Source organism: Oreochromis niloticus, linkage group LG14 (assembly GCF_001858045.2).
Source record: "Oreochromis niloticus isolate F11D_XX linkage group LG14, O_niloticus_UMD_NMBU, whole genome shotgun sequence".
Classification (NCBI taxonomy): domain Eukaryota; kingdom Metazoa; phylum Chordata; class Actinopteri; order Cichliformes; family Cichlidae; genus Oreochromis; species Oreochromis niloticus.
The window spans coordinates 11861899-11884865 of NC_031979.2; the positions used below are offsets into that span (position 1 = coordinate 11861899).

General features: G+C 40.8%; 1 protein-coding gene across 1 annotated transcript in view; it reads left to right on the plus strand.

The window, feature by feature from the left end:
- Nucleotides 1-1775: 1775 nt before the first annotated feature.
- The window catches only part of pde2a (phosphodiesterase 2A), a 173203-nt gene continuing 152011 nt past the window's right edge, over nt 1776-22967 (plus strand). The window contains exon 1 of the mRNA XM_005454349.4: nt 1776-2736. Within this exon, the coding sequence (XP_005454406.1) occupies nt 2678-2736 (59 nt within the window). The 5' untranslated portion in view covers nt 1776-2677. The remainder of the gene's footprint in view (nt 2737-22967) is intronic.

Consider the following 22967-nt stretch of genomic DNA (forward strand, 5'->3'; position numbering starts at 1 on the left):
GGGTTGGATGGGAAACACTGATGCAGGGCCACGCTACTCATTAGGTACAGTAGGTGCACATCTGTTGGGTTCAGGTTCAGACTCCACTTGGTCCGCTTCAGCACCTTCACAGAGTTTAACTGAAGGTCATTATCTGTTGAAATTAAACTTTTGCCCAGCTTTAGATGCTGAGCACTTTGGAAAAACAACTCTTTTATATCTTACTGCCTCTACACTTCCTCCTGTCCTGACTACACTCCCACTGCCTGTTACAGAAACAAACATCCGCACAGCATGATGCTGTTCCTGCCCTATTTTACTGTACTGATGGTATTAATGAAAGATGCACAATAGCTCTTTTGGTCCTTGCACAGTGTTGGGAATTGTGATCAAATACTTTAATCTTTATTTTATCAGACCGAATAAAGATGACAATGCCTCTCATAGCCATGTGTTATCTGGCAAAATCCCAGTGCAGCTGTCATGTGTCTTGAGGTTTTGCAGATGTGTGACTGTTTTTTGGGCGTGCGACAATCATGGTGGTACATAGGCTTAGAGACTGGTCTGCCATCATCTGGCAAACACCGCTTGTGTGGTAAAAATGAGTATTCCTCAATCACGTGTGAGACAAATTGCTGGAGGTTGATGCCACGTACTGGCTAAAGCCTCGGTCATGCAGGGCTACAGACCGGTCAGTGAGTCACCTGTCGCTATGGGAAAATGTGTATTCTGCAACCAGTTGGCAACAGCCTGCTTGTCATTACTTTGATAATGACAAGTGCAACTGGTTGCTAGTCATCTGTCGTTTGCATGGAAGTAACAGACTGGTCTGCAAACACAGTCCAGCTACGTTTTGCGCTGTACTGAAATACTTTTGGGACACAAAATGGAAACCATTTATCTTCAAAATAAAAGTTGCACTTTTGAACACACTGGCTGTAGCGGTGAGGCACAACTTTTACTTTGAAGGTAAAGCATCTCCACTTTCTAGTCTCCACTTTTTTAAGTTTCATCAAATCTTGCCTATTTGCAGACAGACATGAAAAACTACAGGCAAGTGTGGCAATCTGCTAGCAACCAAAGCAATCACTGTCAGGTTTTTGGAGCAGCAGCTTCTTTGCATTTCGTATACCCAGTTCTTTACAAAGTGCTTATACTCATCTGAGGCTGTATTTAACTTTTTTTTTGTTATATCCTGATATGTAAAACCTTAGAACTGACAGAGGGTATCCTTATATTTTTACCATAACTGTATCATTAATGGTGACCGTACTGTATTCAAGTTCAGAGGTCCTCACATTGTACATATTTGCATACCAGTGTAGTATAACTGACAAATTATTAATATTAATAGTTACAGATGTTATTTATTCACTGTTTTATTGTAGTAACAATGTTTGATCTAGAGTATCTTTACTCATACAAACAGACTGCGGTTATGCCAATTTTATATTGAGTTCTCGTGACTAGAGCAAAAATAATAAAACAGGAGCAAACACAATCCAGATGTAAACACAGAAATAGCCCCACGCACCAAAACTCAAAGAAAGCCCTACTACTATGTAGATCGATGCTAGGCCCTGTAGCTGATATGATATCCTGGTCATTCACACAGATGTTTGATTGGTCGTTCTGATCATGACGATGACGAAGATGCACATATGCAACTGAGCAAACACAGGCGACAAATGTGTCAATCAGTCACGGTCTCTTCGTGCTCACACAGCCTCCGGTAGAAGACCAATCAGACAAAATGATTGCAAACACATGCGGACATGTGGTTTTAGGCGAAGGGCGGTGTATTATTATACAAACTACTTACTTCCTTTAACATATGAGGCAACAATAACTGAGCACTGAGATGTTAAACTGCTGACACCTGACACCACATTTACAGGCTTTGGACGTAAACAAACAATCCCGGCGCTCCTGTCAAGCTCTGCACCGCTCCTGAATTGAATCTCTGCCGCTTCCGTGAGTGTACTGGAAGGGCCATATATGGCAGAAGAAGATCTGGACCTTGAGACCTGTCCCCTGTCACACACATGCACACGAGTGTTTTCCAATAAAACCGTGAGGTCTTCTGTTTGAGAAGTGCAGAGAAAACATTTCCAAGTGTGTCCGGAGGAGCCCGTACGAAGGACGATTTGGTGTTTAAAAGGAGGATGAGCGCGCGCAGTGGGAGCAGCGAGGTGTGAGGACACGCCGTGAAAAGTTAAATATTCACAACAACGCAACTTTCATTTTCACGGATAAATCGCCCGGCGCTCGCGGAGGGAGCGGGCATGGCCTAAAAGGAAGGATTGTTTTTCAGCGCACGCGGACGAGTGACGTGCCTCAGCCACACGCGTCTTTCTCGTGGACGCTTCCATGTGTTAGCCCTCTCTCTCTCTCTCTCTCTCTCTCTGCTCAGCTGTTATATCCCAGCTCGCCACAGCTCAAATATCAGTTACCGGGTCCCGACCAATCCCCGCGCGCTGTCAGAGCTCGAGAGAGGAGGCAGCAGCGGAGAGCGGAATCGCAGAGAGGCGTACCGCACTGGGGGGTAAGGAGAGAGAAGCACACACCCAGCCGTCCACCCATCCGTCGGTCCGTCCTCCTTCACCCCTCCCGGCCTAAGAGACTCGCGTACGGGCTGCTCCCCGCTTCCAACTGCAGCTGTTCGGGCAAACCGGAGAGGCGCGAGGCAGGATGCGCGATGGGACAAGCGTGCGGACACGCGCTCCTCTGCCGTAGCCAGCCGCCGTCCTCTGAGATGTAAGTGCGAGTGTTTCTGATAAGTATGTGCATCTCGAAGCTGCCTGCCACTCTTCCGCTGTGGAAACACATGGCGTCTAGCAGCGAGCCAAATACTGAGTGGTGTGTGTGTGTGTGTGTGTGTGTGTAGTAGTAGTAGCAGCAGTGTGAGTGCGACCTGCAGGGTGTCAATCTCCGCACTGACAGCGGCGGTAATAGACCCCACGTGAACCATGCATGCAGCTGTCAGTGCAAAACCCGCACACAAAATCACCGTAACGTCACCAAAATGTTCTCTCACTGCTCCCGCAGGGAATTTAGTGACCTTATCGCCCCTTTGTATCTTCCAGGAAATCATGACATTACACTGATGGGCTACTCTTCCTCTAATATTCCTACAGGGAGAAATACACCGCCACCCGTGATCTGCCTCCTAACTGGATTCTCTCCATGAAAACTATGATATTAAAAACATATTTTAAGGGCAGACTAGATCTAGAATTAATGATAGTCTTACTCTGTCTTTCTAATAAGGTACCCTTCGTAAATGGTTTATAAGCTATTGCTAATAGCTTTATTAATGTTTTAGAAGTAATTCAGCCACGTTTTAAAGATGAATTAAAATAAGTACAACTGTGGGTCGCCAAGTTGGGGAAAAAGTGAGTGACTGGAGCCAGCCTTTGACCTGGAAAAAGGCTCTCTGGCAACTGCACAGATATCTGTTTCTGACTTTTTCTGCATGCCTTTATGTCTTGCTGACATGTTAAGCCTACTCAAAAGAAAGAATGAACATGCACACACACACATCTGATGCGGGTTATAACTCATCTATAAAGCTATTATCTGCCACTTTAAAATCCATTATAGAGAATGCCTTATAAGGGAAATTATGTTTGAAATCCCCCGACCTTTTTGAGATAAATTCTTCTGTTGTACAGATTTTTGTCTGCTGAAACCCTGAAATACATCACCACAGAGCTTAAACCAGGGCTCTTTTTCAGAGTTAATGTTCATTCCCGTTCCCGAGGCTGTTTTTCTTACTTTCTAAAAAAGATAGATGTTTTTTTTTTTCTTTCACAGGAAGGCAACGATGAGCCCTGGATCAAAGGAGGCTGACATGATCATTATAATAATTGGCTGCTCTATTTGATCCAGTGTAGCAGCCCAGTATCGCATCCTAATTTTGTCTGGCTTACAGTGTTTGTCGTGTCAGAGGGCTGTTTATAAAACGCTGCATTAATCATTGCTTCGGCTGGATGTGTTGCTGTGCCGGAGTTCATTGTGTTGCGTGCTGTAGCTGTTTGCCCTCTGTGTGTTGAGTCTTCACACTGACACCTGCCTGAACATTGATGAACTTTTAAATGTCAGGGCTCAATGATTATCTAAATGTTAGTTAATAAAGCAGCGCCGTCCTCACGTAGAACCAGCTTTCTGCCGTCTGAAATTAAAGTTTACTGTGTAAGCTCACAAAGCCTGCTCTCAAATTAAAGTGACACTGCATGAGCAAACCGATCAGATAGCAAGCACATCTCCCCAAGGAAGGCATCCGTAGCACACTGTGTGTTTTATAAAACTCCCCACCCCCTCGCCTCCTGTGTAACTGAATAAGATCATTTGTGGATAATAACCCAGTGATGTCATTTTACACTGACTGCACATATATTAGTAAAATCTCCCTCATAACAATTTCAGCTCTGTCTGAAAGTTGGAAAAAAAATCCTCTAATGGCTTTTATTCCCTCCTTCATTATTGGTTTAAACTCAATAAAGGAAATCACTGGAGGATAATGACTTTCATTCACCTCACCGCAGAGAAGACTAAGCTTCTTACTTTGAGCGTTTGTTGGCCATTCCTGGAAAAAAAAAGATTATAGCCAGAAGTTTGGGGAAATAATGAATGTGCCACATGGATGTCAGTGATTTCTGATATACAATTAGATTCGGTAGCTGGTCTCACCTGCTTCCCTCACACTCGAGCAGGTTTGACAGCACACACCGGTGATCTGAGGGGGTCATTAAGTGTGGCACTTTGACAAAATACAGAAAAGCAGATGTCATGCCTGTACCCGTTGGGATGTGAGCCTCCTGTGACTGAGTGCTGAGATCAAATGCAGCGCTTTTGGCTGAAAATTCTGAGAGAGACATCTGCAGGCTTTTGCATTTTTGTCATTGTGATGGGTTTTCAGAGGTATGGATTCCTGGATCGTTGCTTTGAGAGCCAGTTATTCATCATCTGACACAGTGACAGCGCTCTACAGTATCAGATGCACGCTGCCTCCGAATCGTTCACCGCTCTGTGTTTAATGTTTGTGCCATGCGCCGTTTCGTTACTTGAAGTGTTTTGCGGGTTCTAAACATCCTTTTAGGAAGCCACCTTCGCATTCGGCGCGCTTTGCTTATTCGCTGTTATCATTTTAACAGCTGACACACATCGCGCCTGTGTGTGTATCTGTGCGCCAGCTGGTGTGCACGTGAATGGTATCCAGCCTGAAAAATAGTGCAGTTTGTTGGAGCGACGCCAGGAAGTCAGATTCCCCCGGCCTCCCGCTGAACACACACACTCACAGCGAAATGCACAGAAGTACACAGCAGAGGCAGAGTTGTAACCCGACTCCTGATGAGTGAGCATGTGTGTGTGTGTGTTAGAGAGAGGGAGACAGGGAGAGGGAGAAAGGATGCTGATGTTGCACTGTGTTATCATCAGTAATGGGCTCATCAATACTAAAATATTCAGAGAGAGAGAGACAGAGAAAAGAGACAGAGCGGGAACAGGCAGATAAAGTGAAGGCAAAGAGAAAGTGGCACAAACCTTTGTGTGCACTGTTTGCTTGCTTTTGCACGTTTGTGTGGTTTTGTGTAGCTACTAAATATGTGCGCTTCAGCAAAAAAACACACAAACAAACATTTGGCTTAAAAACTCTCTATTCTGACTTTTATCCATATTTTGATTCCCTCCCCGTCTCCAGGATTTCATGCAGCAGCATTTATCCAAAAAGTACAATGTAGTCTGTGCATGAGCTGCTGATATACAATTTTATTCGCTTAACAAATGAAACCATTACCTGCGCCGCCCAAAAATAAACATCAGAACAAAATTGTGTCCTTTAACTAGGGTGTAAATTTAATGAGTTAAGTTTGCTTGAAATATTAAAGTGAATGAATAATTGGTTGCTCTCATTATCTGCATGACAAAGCCTCTTACGAGGCAGCTGCTAAAGCTTCGGTGCAGCGTTGAGTTATGAGAGGTCAAAGGTTAGAAAGAAGAATCATGAGCAGATTGCAGGGAGTGTGTAGCACATTGCACTTCCTACATTCATCATCACATTATTGCATATCACAGAGTTGCAATCCAAATGATTATGTGATTACTCGAATTGCATAAGTTCTTTAATTATCTGCATTATGGGTGAACAGAGAAAAACGTCATAACAGGGGTTTTGCATATGTGATGTCACAGTAGTATTCTCGACAGTGTAACCACTTTCAAATGAAGAGATGTGCACATTATTTATAATTTATTGCACCAAAGGAAACTGCGCAACAGCCGTAAAAAACTAGCATATCTATAGTTGCTAACACCACCTCAGACCTCTCCTGTCACCTCTAAAGGCAATCAGATCCTCAGATCCAGAGATGTTTAAACTGAGTAAGCACAGGCCCCAGACATGCAGCCAAATCTTGAACCCCAACATAAAATAGAAGCAGAGACATTTCCAATCACTGTCAGCACAACATTTTCTGTGACGTGCCGCTAAGGCTGCTTCTGTGCTGATACAGAATTTGTTAGGATAAGGATTTGTGCCTATACAATGTGGCCGTATGCAAGGCTTAGCAGCATAGTATTAACTGCCAACCATGTGAAGCTGTGTTACAGAGAAAGGCAGGAAAAAAATGTGTAATTAATTGCTTTCCACAGGAAATATAAGAACGGCAATACTGGCTAAAAATCATTGTCTCATCATCATGAGTGGCAGGTTTTTCATAAATGTTAAGTTACATAATCTTGCATCTGCATATTTGTATAATTAACTTTGTGATTTGGGGTTTGGATCTTCAGTAAATTCAATAACTGCTAAAGTGTTTTGTTCCTAATTGCAGAGACATGTGTCAGCTTTGCGCCTCTGGCCATAACAAACTCAGGCATCAAACTAAATCAACATAAACTTAATTAAAGAAGAGTTTAAACACATAAGCCCAAACTGTAAGGAAACCTGTCTTAATATTATCAAGGGGATACTCTCTGACTTGAGATTATCATTGAAATATATATCATGGGAAGCACTGCTCTCATATCTTGCCAACCCTGGTTCACTTACTGCACTTCTCTAATGATGTCGAGTTTACTGAACACAGCCTAAACTGAACCGGTTCCATTCACATTTACACACGATTTCCTCCTGTAAACACAGCTGGTTTTCATTATTAAAGTCTTTAATTTGCTAAATAGACAGGGTAAGATTTCTCTGCTCTGTGCAGCTTCTGTTTAAAATGAATTCCTTGCTTTGAATAAAACTGAAATTACTTTTGTAAACTGGCACAAAACAATCATAACGACTGTAGTGCAGTTATTATCCATCTGTTCATCCAGTCATTTTCTGTACGCATGGAGATGAACCCTGTCTTAACCCACATTAGATAAGAGGCTTCAAACACCTTGTTTTATCACAGAAATTACACATATATATTACATTAAAGTCTTCATTATATCCAGGTAGGCTGAGGAAGAAAAGTCAACATCCTGGCTTTGATATTCAGTTAAATTAAATTTTATTTATATAGCAGCAAATCACAACATCAGTTGCCTTAGCACCCGTAGGTAAAGATCCTACAAAAATAGAGAAAACCCCAACAATCAGATGACCCCCTTGAGCAAGCACTTGGCGACAGTGGGAAGGAAAAACTGCCCTTTAACAGGAAGAAACGTCCAGCAGAACCAGGCTTGGGACCGCTTGGGGATGAGATGAGGAAGACATTACAAAAGACACGCTGTGGAAGAGCCCTAGAGATGAATAATAACTAATGATAATATCCTTTGTCAAAAAGGAAAGTTGTAAGCCTAACATTGAAAGTAGAGAGGGTGTCTGTCTCCGAATCCAAACTGGGAGCTGATTTCAGAGTGATTTTAAATTCAGTTCTGGATTTAACAGGAAGCCACTGAAGAAGAGTTTCACAGAAGCATGTCTATATGCCTCTGTGAATGGGAATATGAGCTACTTCATTATTCTGAATGGATTCAAATCAATGCCCTCAATAATCACAATAACAAGGCATGTATTTTAATTTGTGTGTGTATTTAAGCTTGAAAGAATGAGATGGGATGCATTAATTTAGTTACAAGCCATTCAACATTAATGTTAAACAGCGTAATCTGTGTAATTAGATGTCATACAACTGTCACTGTAACAGAGTGGAAGTCTATTTCATATCAGCCAATAGAAAACCCTGCAGTCCCTCACTGCCTTCACTAAGTTTTATATAAACTGATAGACCGCAAAAAAGTCGCCATTTATCGTAAAAATGGATCTGTGAATATGATTAACCAAGTGGAGCCGCTAAATGAGCCAAGATACTGTTAATATTTGTTTAGTCCTGCTAACATTTTGCAGTCAACTGAGACCATTTTATCTCAGTTTATGTTTATGTTTATTTAAAAGGGACAATGGATATTAATTAATACGAGCACTTCAATTCATCGAGTAAATATGGGTTTAGCCACATAGATTCATTTTCATCTGTAGTCCTTGGCAGGTTGATGGCACATTCAATAAGTCAACAAAAACAAAGCTTCAGAGGCATGTGAGCATGAATAAAATACATAAATAAAAACATAATCATATACCTTTTTAAAAATCGAAGACCAAAATCACTTATAAAAACACATTAGAATCAAGGACCGTTTGAATCAGCATCCTGCAAAAGTTTTGCAGACTTTTCATGTAAATAAAGAGGGTTGCAGACATTTGAACGTCATGTAGTTTAGTTAGATTAGAGAAATAACCGTTAACTTTTCCCACCCTAGTTGCACACAGAGTAATTTTGATTAGGTTTTAGGGAGTGGGCACGTTTGTGAAGCTGAAAGAAAGTAATGATTTTCACTACAGTTTTGTAGCACAAAGCAATGTGAATTAGCAATATCTTAAAAGATTTGATACCCCTCTATATAATTTTGTTAGAACTTTGCATTCATTATTATATGGACAAAGGTACTTGAAGGTCCATTGCATAGTACGTATTAGTTTGCGGTAGAACATTATTTATCTAGAACTTTTCTTGGTTCGTGTGTCATCCTTGTTTTTTTCTATTGTGGGGTCTGCACAGGAATAGAAAACCTTTCCATCTGGTCTCTTATGGTGACTGTTTCTCACACCTTATTAGGAGGAGTTATTTTAAAGGTGGAGGGTAGAATTACAGCTGGGTTATGGTGTCATTTTTCATGCCGATTAAAGCAAAAGCAGGTTTGCTGTTGCGTTGACTTAAGAGGAGGGTTTTCATTAGGTGCATTATGTGCCAGTTATGGAAAGAATACAGACAGGAAATGAATATAAGTCGATACAATATCATCAAGTGTGTGGTGTGTATTTGTGTGTGTGTGAGCCTGGAGGTGACACAGGAAAATGACGCTGACAGCCCCCATGGTTCCCAGCTTTGGCTCCAGCAGCTCTTGTCAGCCTCCTTATCTCTATGTACTGTTGCCACAGACAGGTGTGTGTGTGTGGAGGTGTCTACGACAGCGAGTGTGTTTACAACTCTGTGTGTATACAAGTTAGAAGTGTGTGTGTGTGCATGAATGGTTACAGCTGTCTCACTGTCAGTAATCAAATGGACAACCACAGCTGTGTGCATGAGTGTTTTTGTCAGCGGCTACAATCGTGGTGTGTTTGTGTGTATGTGTCCTCCCCAGGGAGATGAAGGCGGGAGGTGAGGCAGCTGTGTTTGTGGCACAGAGGTTTGGTTTAATTAGAAAACGCTATCATGTCTCCTCCGTCGTCGTGGCAAGAAGCTAAAGGGGTATTGACAGATGGCTTTAACACTTGCAGTTTTTGTCAAGTTTGTGTTTGAGGCTTTGTGTTCCCGTGCAACACTTCAGTGCCTGAATGCACTGAGATTACTTTAGGTTATTTGAGTTTAAAGGGTAACTTATAGCCCTGCAAATGTGTCCGTCGGGTTTCTGTTCAGACAGAGAGGAGAGGAGTTTTCAACCACTGCAAACGTGCCCCTGTGCAAAATCCCAACTCCACTTCGGTGAATGTGGATGACCTATGCATACGCATAACCGGAATAAGGAAGGGAGTGACAGTAAAGTTCACCAGGAATGGGAGAAGCATGAAAAAGAGCTAATCTGAAGGCCACATGACGTTTGTATGTCTGTAGCGATTGACTCTTTAGAAAGTTGTTGATCCATTATGTGCCTCAGCATTCGTCGACCCTGCGCTGGGATTTTATGTGGCCACAACTTCATGGCTGAGTGCTGTCGTTCCCAATCACTTCCACTTTGTTATAATACAGTTGACTGTAGAATATTTAGTAGCGAGGAAATTTCACAACTGGACTTGTTGCACAGGTGCCGTCCTATCATGGAATCACACTGGAATTCATGGCTGCTGAGAGCGAGCCATTCTTTCATAAATGTTTGTAGAACTATTTTTCATTTCTATGTGCTTGATTTGATACACTTGTGGCCATGGAAGTGATTGGAACAGCTGAATTCAGGGATTTAGATGGATGAGTGAATCCTTTTGGCAATGTCGTGTATTTTTGACACTCACTATCAGACAGCAGATGTTCTCTGTAGGTCTAGGTACAGAGAACTCTAAACATCTACATGATTGCTTTTGTTTTCACAGTCACCACATCTTGACTTCTGGACAAACATGTTAGGTCGTACTCTCTGCTATGGACAATCCTCTGTAATACTTCCATAGATGTGGGGAATTAATTCCAAGGAGAGCTGAAGCTTTTCTGGGTAGTGGTGCAATTCTGCTGCCTTAGACCTGAGGCAAACAGGCCCACAAACCAGTCAGTAACCCTCAGGCAACCTCCAGTTGCTTGAAAAAACTCTGCATTCCCCGACTTAGTTGATAACTAGTTGCTGGAGGTTCCTGTCATCGCCAAGTGAAATCAGTGGCTGCACCAAAAAACTCATTCTGATTGCTTTTACATGTGACTACTGCTTGGCAAGTAGTTAGCAAGTGTTTACAGACAAGCCAGCATCTTTCATGCAAGGAGTGTTTTTGTGCAGCACCATATACCTCTTTGCAACAGCAACCACTTGGCAACTGATTAAGGAATCGGCGTCAGTGAGCGGTCTCCTGGCCTGTGTGACTGGGCCTTTCATCTCTGGTGTTAACAGCCAAGTTTTTAAGGGTCTGTCTGATCACTGTTAAAGATTGCAGATACATTTAACAAAGAAAAATCATAATCAGGTGATAGCAAATATTTTTAACATGCGATTCCTCGTTTGGTCTCCAAACAGACTGTTTACCTGCATACAACCTAGTCTAATGCATGACTCGTTTACAGGAATACTGTAGTGGACTGTAAACTAAATCCAGAAGGTTTCTTGCCCTTGCATTACAGATTCTGCATGTTGCAGATGTTGTTCATAGAGATCAGTGGTGGCTGACACTTTATCTTGGTTCATCTTTTAGTTTGTCACTCTTTTGTAGTTTGAGGAAGTACAGGTTTGCTCTTTGAAGGTGTTGTTACAATAAAAGGACTTTGTCACACGTCACAGTCATGCACTGGAGTTTATTCATGGACCTCCCTTAAATGTTTTGTACTCCCAAACATGGTATTAGTAAGGATCGTCTCGTGTGGAATCAAAGTGACTATTCAAAGCTGCTGCTGAAAAGAAGTAGGAGGTTTAAAATTGCACAAGATGACCAAAGTAAATAATATATGAATCTTAAACCAGCGGACACAAAAAACATTTCACAAAGCTCAAAAATTCAGAAGTTCACAGAGTAGCCAGGAGACATCAGCCCTCCCACATTCTGGTGTTCCTCCATGTGCAGGTAAAACAGCACCGTGGTTAATCTTGTCACAGCGTTTTGGTGAACTGATTTGATTTGCTCGTTGTTTGCTGTGTGCATCATCAGTTTACTTGCTGTTGGAAGCGTTATTATCGTTGCTAATGCTTTATTGCTGATATTCATCATGATGTAAATCCACACTTGTTTCTGTTGCGTCTGCTGATTTAGAAAATGTTTTAGAAGTTGGTTTTATGTTGCTCTTTAAACATGCATATTCCCCTGTTAGTAGTGTTTTCTTTCTATATTTGTTCGGTGCAGTGTGTTGAAAGTCGGATTGATGCTGATGTCATTTCAGCGGTTGTTACCGTGCCTTTCGGTGTTGTTGTGTCGTGCCGAGTCTAGAGTGGCAATGTGTTACTGTGCCGCTTTCTCTGACTGCTTTTCTTACTGATCAGCTCTATTGAATGACTGACGCATACATGAATGCACAGTCTTTGCTGCACAGATACACACCTGGAGAAACACACTAAAGATGAACGCACACAGTACTTTGTATCCTGCAATAATTTGTAATAAAACCTGGCAAGAGTTCACACACATTTCAGCAGGAGTCATGCTGCTATGTTATGGCGATTGTCCAGTGGAAACAGTGATTATTCTCATGAACTCTTAACTGTTAATTGTCTTACTCTTACTGCAGTGTATATAGTAGTGTATGATTATTTGTCACGATTGTTCGCTGATTTTAGTGCATCATTATGTAAACAAAACACTGTTTTCAGTGCATTTCCTTAAAGCAAAGTATAAAATCTTTCATTGCAAAGTACTCGGTAGCTGTGAAATCCCTCTTTATTTCTCCTGTGATGCTCTGTGTTCAGTGCAGGTTTTGTCACTTTGGAGCAATAATTGCATGAGGGGATGAAATATCTTTTGTCCAGTAGGTTCACCATTTTCCTGAAACTACTGTTAGTCTCTCAGGGTTTAGTGCACACAAGGGTTGTGATGATATTAGAATTCCATACTAGAATCCAATACCCAGGAAAATACTCAGTGCCATTTTTGATATCATGGGGGAAAAATGATCAAATCAAGAGGAATAGTTGTTTTTAATCAGGAAAAATACTGGCCTGTGCAAATGTGTTTATTTCCTGTTATTTTGGGGATTTTTTAAGTCTAGGTGATGACAAATCTTTTCTAAAATCTTGGACTTTAAGAAACACAACTTTAAGAAGTTTTAAATATTTGTGTTTCCCCTTTAAATTAACACGATCCATTATAGTGTTACAGATGGGCAGGACTAACCTAACTCCCACATTAAGGTTAGTGTTTTATTGTTTGTCATAGCTGCTAGCCAGTATCTTCAAGATAACATGCAGCTAAGGTTGCTATCAGATAAAGATACCTTTGGCTGCTCCCGTATTTCCACATGGGCTGCCAGAGCAGATGGGTCACCATATTTGATTGGATTTGACGCTTCCTGGCATGGCCCTCCCAATTATCTGGGCTTGGGACTGACACTAGCTTGTTATCCCCTGAGGCTAGGTTTGTGGTTATCAGCTTATTCCTAAGTGTTAACTGTGCCGATCAGTTTAACATTTACTGTTCAAACGGCAGTATTGTTGACCTCCTTACTGACCTCTTTAAGTTCCTCCTAAAGTGTTGTAAATGTCAAATACTTCTAATAAGGGGCTGTGTGAAGTCGAGTGTCCACTGGAGGACTGACGGCATCAATACTGTTGCAAACGAGTGTCTAATCTAATAATAATTTTTAGTATCGATTAGTATCTCAGATTATTTTGTGGACTCGTATCAGCGTTGGATATGTGCTGGTTAGTCGAATTCATTTTCCATTCTTTTCATTACTTCTTTTTTTCAGCACCTGTCTTGCCATCTTTCAACCCTTATCATGCCACCTGCCATACAGAGACAAAGACAGGGAGACAGGTGTGTCAGAGAGAAGAAGGGGCTGCTCAGATGGCTTGATAGACGAACGGCAGGTGTTTCATCCAAAGGGTAGCCCAGGTTGCTTGGCAACTAATGGTGTCACAGGTTACCCCACATATAGGGGTATTATCTTCAGCATTGTTGTCCTAGATGTGGCGTTTTCCTCCTTTGATCTGTCTTGCACGATGCGAATTAATGCGTTTGTTCATTAGAACATGGTTGTTACTGAGCCCGTGTGCGTCTCATCAAAGGCTCCGTGACAAGTGTGTGACAGATGTGGCAAAGCTGCACAGCAATTTTCTGGAGGTTTGTATTTCTTTCTCTCTTTTTAATTCATTCATTTCTTTTATTTACAGGCGGCAGCTACACTGATAGCTAACGGTTTAGTTGTCAGACAGATTAAACCATATGGCTGTCATACTTTGGGACACATCAAGTGTTTCCCTCAAACTGCTTTTTAAAAATCTGGATACTCTTTGTAAGGGCACAATCTTTGATCCAAATGGAAACAAAAAGATCAGACCACATACATTATCAAAGAGAGACATGACACTCGAGTAACTCCTGAATTTAAATGTATGGGGCAGTTCTAGCTCGACAGAGATTCTAAAACCTTGTTTTCGAGCAAAGCCAGCAGAATGTTTTTAGTCTGTTTTATCAGATATGAGCAATGAGTATGTTGAACTTTATGGTAATCTAGGTAACGTCCAAATAAAAGCCCAGAGGCACTGCATGAAGGTTCTGGGTTCAGACTGTGGCCTCTCTGTGTGGAGTTTGCATGTTCTCCTTGTGGCTGAGTGGGTTTGCTCCCACAGTCCAAAGACATGCTTGTTAGGTTAATTTGTGACGCTAAATTGGCTGTAGGTGTGGTTGTGAGAGTGAATGGTTGTCTTTGTCTTAGTGATGGACTGGAGACTTGCCCAGAGTGTACCCTGCATTTCACCCAAAATCAGCTGGGACAGTTTCCAGCTGGACGGCCTTAATGGTTTCTTTTTAATTCTTACAGTAGGTAGTCCAACTAAAAGGATTTGATTGTGTATACTGTACTTCTTCTGCTACTACTTCTACTAGTAATCATTTTTTTAAACTTTTTGAGCACTTTTCCAGACATAATAAAGTGATTTACAGCTGTGTTGGATCCCTCAGTAGTGTCACTGCACGCCTTCCATAACACAGAGTGCCAAAAATGAAAAGAAAAGTCAGCCAAGACAATAAAATTAAAAAAAGTTCAAACAGGATAAAAAAGCTTAAACTTGAGACAATAAACAAGCTGTTAAATATGAAAGACTCAAAAAAAGATCATAAAAATCCTGTCGCATTAAAATATGCTTTGAGGAAGGATTTAAAAGAGAAGACAGACTAAGATCCTCCAGCTGGGATATCCACAGTGTGATTACTTAAGCTGTGTAAGGCTTTCAGTGTGAGAATGAGCTCTTCAAATCTTTCCAGCCACTGTAGTCAAACTAGTGTGGCATTAGTTTGCAGTCAGCTGTGTTTTAGTACAAGCTGAAGGAGGGAGGTAGAGTTTGTCTTTTTGATTAGGATGAAAACATGATGATTTTCACTCATCAGAATCAAAAGTTTGGAAAAAAGTTTGGCTGTTTTAGTGATTTGATTGATGAAGGAGAGATGAAAGTCAACCTATGAGGAACTTTTTTAAAGTAGTTTAAGTAAGTTTAAATAGTTTTGAGTGTTGAGTCTGTTGAAAAATGGCTAAAAGGCAGCATGGAGATAACAGGATGTACAGTCAGTATTGATCCCTCAAGTAAAAAAGTGTATAAAGAAGATTGTGGTGCACATGCTGAATGAACCCTTATACTAGAGTAATGCATAATTCAACTACTAAAACATAAATCAAAAGAAAAGAAACAGCGAGAAGCATCATATAAATAGATAAGACCAAAGATGATCCTGATTTAACTGAGAGATAAAAATCCAATTTTTCAGGTAAAAAGAAAAACTTTATAGTGTTGATGAGCTGCAGACAGAGCTGGGATTATGCAATGAGTGAGTCACACACCATCAGGAGACTAAGGACGGAGGGTGTCCTCTTAGAGAAAACCGGAGGTTTTAAAAACACGGGAAGGACATTATGTAAACTGTTAGCCGGCTATGTATATCGCACTGTCGCTAAGTGCTCTTAAAGTTCAGTTATTCCCACAACAGAGGCCACATAAAGACAGACATAAATGTTAAGTGTTTACATTGCAAGCTTTTAAAGAGAAGTGTAAATCAAGTGACATTCTTTGAACTGTGGCACAGATCCGATGCATTTATGTTGAATAAATGCATAAATGAACAACGTAGCACAAATAATTTATTTTACAAGGGAACGCTAAACATGAAGTTATAAAAAACAGAACAAAGCATTAGCAACCTTTTGGAGTAAAGCATAGATCATTTTAATAAACATGAAGTGAACAAAGCAGCCCAAACTCTTTACAATTTGTGAAATAAACAATCTTTTTTTGGTATTCATTTCCACAACTTGTTGCACTTTTTGTTTCAGTGATCATGAATTTGTAAGTAACATGATTCAATACGAAGTCTGTTTCGTGTCAGAAACACATATTTGTTTCGAGAAAGCGGGAGGCATCACCACGGCAACCAAGAAAACAAACCTTTAAAGCATGTGGCAACTGTATTTCAACCGAAACCTGATCTTTCACTAGACTTAGCTCAGTAGTTTTTAGTTCTGAAACCCAACAAACTCTTTTTCTAGCATCCAAACTCGACAAAGTGGCAGATTTATTTATGGATTTAGATTTAGTTGATACAAACTGTGAAACTCTGTGTTGTGCATGACTTGAATTTGGATTTCTGGTATGATAGCCAACAAACCTCCCCTCCATCCACCAAATATGGGGTTTGTCTAAGCATTCTCAAATGATAGTATATTGACTTTGTGTGCATGGGCATGAGTCAGTACATGTGGGAACGAAGTGGATGGTAAAAAATAGAAAAAAACTAAATAATGTAGAAAAAATAAATACAAATTCATATCCAGCAACTTGTATCAATAGATGGATGCATCACATGACAAGTCTTGGCAGGGTGTCTTTCAAAGAGTATTTGACCAATACAGAGCGCTCCACATTTTTTTATGGATGAGTTTAATCCAGATGGGCCTGCTACGAGGAATAAAATCCTGAATCTTTCTATGCTCGGAAAGTGACATTGTGTGTTGGACCGTTTAGTAAACATGTGAATCTAAAACACTATTTAAAAAAAAAAAATCATGAACTGCTTCCAGACAAAGGTCGTCCTTGACCTCTGCTTGTTGCTTGTTTTCTAGTAGGAAGACAATCTGCCCTGGGCAAAAACATGGTTAAAGACGAGATTACACACATACATACAGGTTTATGCGCTCTTTATTTTAATATTAATTAGAAGTGTGTGTGTGTGTACATGTTTAGACATCTTTGTGAGGACAGAAAATTGGCATGCTACTATACTTATGGGGACAAAATGCCCGTCCCCACGAGTTTGAAAGCATTTTTGAGGCTCAAAATGTGTTTTTTGTGTCAGGATTACAATTAGGTTATGGTTCGGTTTAGGCTGAGGGTTAGGATTAGGCAATCATTTTTGATGGTTACAGTTTGGGTAAGCAGCTAGGGAAAGCATTATGTCAATGAGATGTCCTCACTAAGATATGACAACGAGTGTGTGTGTGTGTGTGTGTGTGTGTGTGTGAGAGAGAGAGGGGGAGAGAGACAGTTTGGTAGGCTTGTGATTATATTCCTTTGCATTCAGACAGTGTTTGCTCAGTCTGATTGGCTGTTAAAGCAGCAGCATTATGATATGCTTGTTACATGATAAGGAGACGGCGGATAGATTTCCATATCTGAATCTCTCATAACCTCTTATAGAAGACACACACACACACACACACACACACACACAGATTCAAACACTGCGGTGTGATTGTGAAGTTCTTAATTAGACTTTAAGTTGTGCCGTCAAGACATAACTTTCTCGGTTTGTGTACTCTTGTCAGTTTAGGTGTTTGTGTGTTTATTGTGTGATTCCCTGTAGTTCTAAATACTTCTGTCAGTATGTCTTTTTCCATTTTCTTCTTTCTGTCATCAGTGACCCCAACTGGTTACCTTTCACACTTGTCCCACATCACGCCTCTAGCCAGCACACACAAACAGACAGACAGACACGCACTTTGTACACACACTTGCAAACAAGCACACAAAGACAGATAGTCATAATTGCCCAGAGGCTCCATTTTCTGTCTCTCTCATTCTATCTCCTGTTTCCGCCTTGTATCTTTTTTTCTCTTTGCTTCTTAACAATTTCCTTTTCAAGTCAACTCAAGCAAAAAATGAACAATTTTTGCTGCCAATAGGGGGTCTTAAAGGGAACCGCGTTCCCTCTTTGTGCTTATAGTTATGCATGTGAATGTACAGTGCTTTACAGACAGCCTGAACACATTAAAAAACATTTTATGAAAAAAGTGTGCAGTTCAGCAGGGTAGTGGTTAGAACTGTTGCCTCACACCAAGAATTACTGGGGTTTAAATCCATCATCTGGTGGAGGTCTTTCTGGCAGGGATAGAAGTGTGGAGTTCATTTTGTTGTTGTCTTTTAGCATTTGTGTGATTTTAGAGTGTTAAGACCGGCGCTGTTACATGTTTCCCGATGTGTCCCAGTGTGCATCGGTGTGAACTCTGCTCTCAGGAGAAGGGAGACTTTGAGTCAGGGGTCTCCAACTCCAGGCCTCGAGGGTCCTGCAGATTTTAGATATCACCCTGTGTCAACACTGCTGAATCAAATGATTAGTTCATTCCCAGGCCTCTGGAGAACTTCAGGACATGTTGAGGAGGTAATTTAGCCATTTAAATCAGCTGTGTTGGATCAAGGACACATGTAAAACCTGCAGGACACCGGCCCTCGAGGCCTGGAGTTGGAGACCCCTGACTTAAGTCTTTGATTGGCTCATTGTCCCTTTTTTAAAGTTTTCTCTGGGCAGTTTCCTCATGGTGGAGTGGCTTGATGTGTATGGGAGGGCAAGCTTGCTTTCATCGCTTTTGTCTTTTTTTTCCATGTCTCTTAAAAACTGCCTTTGCTGTAATTTGTTTATGTCTGTTTTCTCTGTGTTGAGACTAAATCAGGCAAAGCTCGCTTGGTCCCTAACTAGGCACTGTGAGAAGCTACTTTGATGCCATCAACAATCTGAGGTCGGTAATGAGGAGGTGGATGTTTCTGATTAGCTCCGTCTCATTTTTGTTGATCGTGATGTGCTGTGTTGACTTCATGTTTCCCACCATAGAGGAATGATGGAAAACACGCTTGCTTGTTCCCACTGAAATTCTGTCTGTCAGACAGGGTTGATTTTACAGGCTGGAGTTTGCAAGAGACATTCACTTCAATAAACCGTCATTCGTCCAGCTGTTGATTTTGGAAATTGGATTTTCCAGTTTGCGCCTATCAAACTCTTCTTTTTTGTTATTTCAAGGGCAATCCAATCAGACTGCATCCCTCATTACATCTGATTTGTGAAACACTTACGAAAATTGAGTTGACACATTTTTATCAATTGAGAATTACCCCAAGATCTGCTGACCACTGGGCAGTTTATTTAAAAAAAAATCACCATAATTGCCATTACAATGAACAGATTCGAACCACGCCCTTCAAAAATGAAGTTAAAACCATTTCTTGTGCATAAATAGCTTCAGTGTATGCCCCTGTTTTACCTTGATCCTGTAGTTGAGAGGGCGTAATGATTCCTTATTGGTCTGCAGTTGTACCCTGTAAATGGTTACAAGGTTTAGAGTCACACTGACTCTTCCTCCCTCTGAAATATTATCTCCAAAGTCCTCATATCTGTCTAATTCAACATAACTATCTTTTGAATTGATCAGCTGGCTGTATAGAAAACACACTTGAGGAAGAAAGAATAAGGATGGTGGGAGCAGATTATAGTGTAACATCTCTTTTATCTTTGACTCGACTGTTGTTTTAACAAAACAGTACATAACATCATAGCTGTCTGGTTTACTGTCATCCTGTTTCTCATTTCACCTCTGATATCCCTTTGTTCTGAATTTCAGTGCTTGTCAGTAGGATTTACGCATCATTTTTTAGCCTCTGTTATGACAGGAAAGCTGGGAGAGAGGGAACAGGAGGAAGGCAAGCAGCAAATGGCCTGGGGGGGAATTTGAACCCATGTCTTATATGATATGTGGGTTGCTGTTCAACCTAAACCACCAGTTTAGCTCACTGGGTTGAGGTTTGTTTTTTCTTGGCATCTTCTTATTTTGGCAAAGATTTACTAGATACTATTGAAGTGCAGACTTTCACTTTTAATTAAAGCGGTTCAACAACATGGACAGGTTAGGATGAATGAAGCAGACATAAAGCCTGAAGCTGATTCAAGGTGCTGAATTTGAATTTCATATCTTTTCAATGTAACTTTAAATGTAAGGTACAAAGAGATAACAGTGCAAGTGAGAGGACTGCCTTCTCTCAATCATTGTCAAAGACGCCTTCATGAATGGAAATACAGTGGATTTACAACAAGGTGCAAACCACTGGTTACACTCAAGAACAAGAACATCAGATTACATTTTGCCAGGAAATATCTAAATAAGCCGGTGCGGGTCTGGGAAACATTCTTTGGACAGGTGAAACCAAACTGAACTTGTACCTGAATGACAGGGAGAGAAAAGTATGGAGAAGGAAGGCACAGCTCCTGATTTGAAGCATACCACATCATCTGTCAAACATGGTGGAGGCAGTGTTATTGCATGCGCATCTACGGCTGCTAAAGGAACCAGTTCACTAGTGTTTATTGATGATGTGGCTGCTGATAGAAGTAGCAGGATGAAATGTGAAGTGCACATACTCTCTGCTCAGATTCAATCAAATGCCGCAAAACCCACAGGACACCGCTTAATGGTTCAAATGAATAATGACCCAAAGCAAACTGCAAAAGCAACCTAAGAGTTTCTCAAGGCAAAGAAACTGGATATGAGAGTATAACAGAGCATACTTTTCCGTTACTGTAGACAAAACTGAATGTCCTTACGTTTTAAGTAATGCTAGTTTGTCCAATTATTTTTGAGATTATATGTTTGTCCAACAGAGTGTGGCCCTAGTAGCTGTATTTCTCTGTTTTTGTCTACAGTGGTTTGGGGATGTGATTTGATTGAGAAATACTGGGATTATTTTGAAAGAAACTAATTAGATTAAACCTTCACTACAATTAAATGTATAGTTTTCTGCTGGCAGAAGATACATAGGTGACAGCTGATGCAAAGCTTTGCTAAATGCATCATATAAATTTCCACTTTGCTCTTATTTTACACCCGTACATACATCCGTATGCATAAGGTATTCCTTTTCTAAGCCTAACCTTAACTTGACTCTAAAACACATCTTAACGTTTGTGAAGCCCTTTGGTGTACGTCTCAAAGTGCCTCCTCATTCCCAAGATTTAAATCTCAAATTTGTCTTCACAAACACTGACGTACAAGTGCACACAGACATGCACACTCACAAGCTAGACCATGTGAGAATAGACTACCTCATATGCTTTTTCCTGCTGGTCTGCCCATTTCTGATACATAATGCATTACAACTGAGACCAAAAAGGCCCCCCACTCGTTTTCTCTCTTTCCCATCCTCTCTCTCACACTTACTCCTCTTGCTCCTCTCATCTCATGTTTTCACATCCCTTCTTCATCTCCTACCACTCCCAGCACCGATATTGTGTCTCCATCCTCCATCCTGACTGTCTCCATCTTTCCCTTTCCACCTTGTTATGTGTTACTGTTGTTATGTGCTGTTAGGATCCAATTTATTCACAGATGTACACTGGCTGGCCTTTCCCAAAATGGGAGGACAGATGGTGGGCAACAGGACTCTAATAAGAAATGTGAGAAAGTAGATATAAAAAATAAGGAACATAAGGTGACGGTTATTTCAGATGAGGTGTGGATCTGTGTGCAGAAAGTAATCACACCTATTAATAATTGCTGTTATCCTGGTACACCAAAACTCAGAGGACCAGTGGAAGTTACATTTTTCTTCAATTCTCAGAACTTGGAAAGTGCAATATATGAAACATATGAGTTCAGGGGATCGTATGTTCTGGTTTTACTCTATTGAGATTTATAACAGGGGACAATCTTGTCAAAAATGTACAAGATGCCTTTTGTGATATTATTGTTTAAGGCTGCTTAGTCTTATGGATATTTGACGTTCACTCTGCAGAAGACGGTGCATGTAGTTTAACAGTTCATCTTCATGATGCTCAGGTATGTCTAGAACTATAAAGAACCTTATGCATCCATTTCTGCTCAAAAGTCATAGATGTAACTATCGATCATTCAAAACCCTTCCAAAATAGTTTTCCCTTACAATGCATGTACATGTTATTGCTCTTTTGATTTATAAGATAAAATGCAAAACCTTTTTCTCCTAAAATTAATCTTCTTCTGTCATTATAATAATTGATAAAGATTTTTACCACCCTGGTTCAAACAATTTGCAACTAGCTTCTCATTTCAGTGTCAAAAACATATTAATTGGTACAAAAACCTAATTTTGGCAAATCAGTTTAAGGTTTTCTGTGAGTTGCATGCAGCTGAGTCTGCACCTTTTCTCTCTTGGCTGGGTGGGTTCTCTCCAGGTAACCCCGTGTTAAACTGTTAAACTTTGTGTATGTGTCTTCAGAGCTTCAGAAGCACTGCAAGAAATGTGCCTGAGCAATTGAGAAAAACCTGTAGTGTCTATAATTTAGCTGGGCTCCTTAACCAAAGTCAGCAATTAGTCTTGTTACTCTGGAACAGGTTTTCATGGCTTCTGCCTCTGACCTCTGCGTATTTGGCCGCATTTCTGTCCTTTAATCTTCCTACAGTTGTCATCACAGTGCTTCACTGTTAGGACTACATTTGCAGGGAATGAGCAGTGCCTGGTTACATACTGCACTCTTCTAGTTCTGCTAGAAGACTTCAAGTTTTCGCATACTTTTATAGTGGCCTATCCGCAGCTTGGCAAACTCTGAGCTGGCTGTCACATCTTTGACTCAGTGAGCCAGTTCTTTTCGGTTACAGTAATGTGGTCTCGGTGACCTCCTTTGTGTTCACCCCAGCAGTCCAGAAGCAAGTCATAAGTTTTTTTCACTTGGCTGTAAGTGATTTTCAGTGGCAGCTGGAAGCTACAAGCTGACACCGGACACTTCTTCAGTGCTGCAATGATGTAGTGAAACCACAGTTATCATATGCTTTTATAAGGCTTGAACACAAGCCCAGTGATGATGCTGATGAGTGAGCATAAGGTCTCAATAATGTATACTCAGTGGTCACTTTATTAGATATATCTGT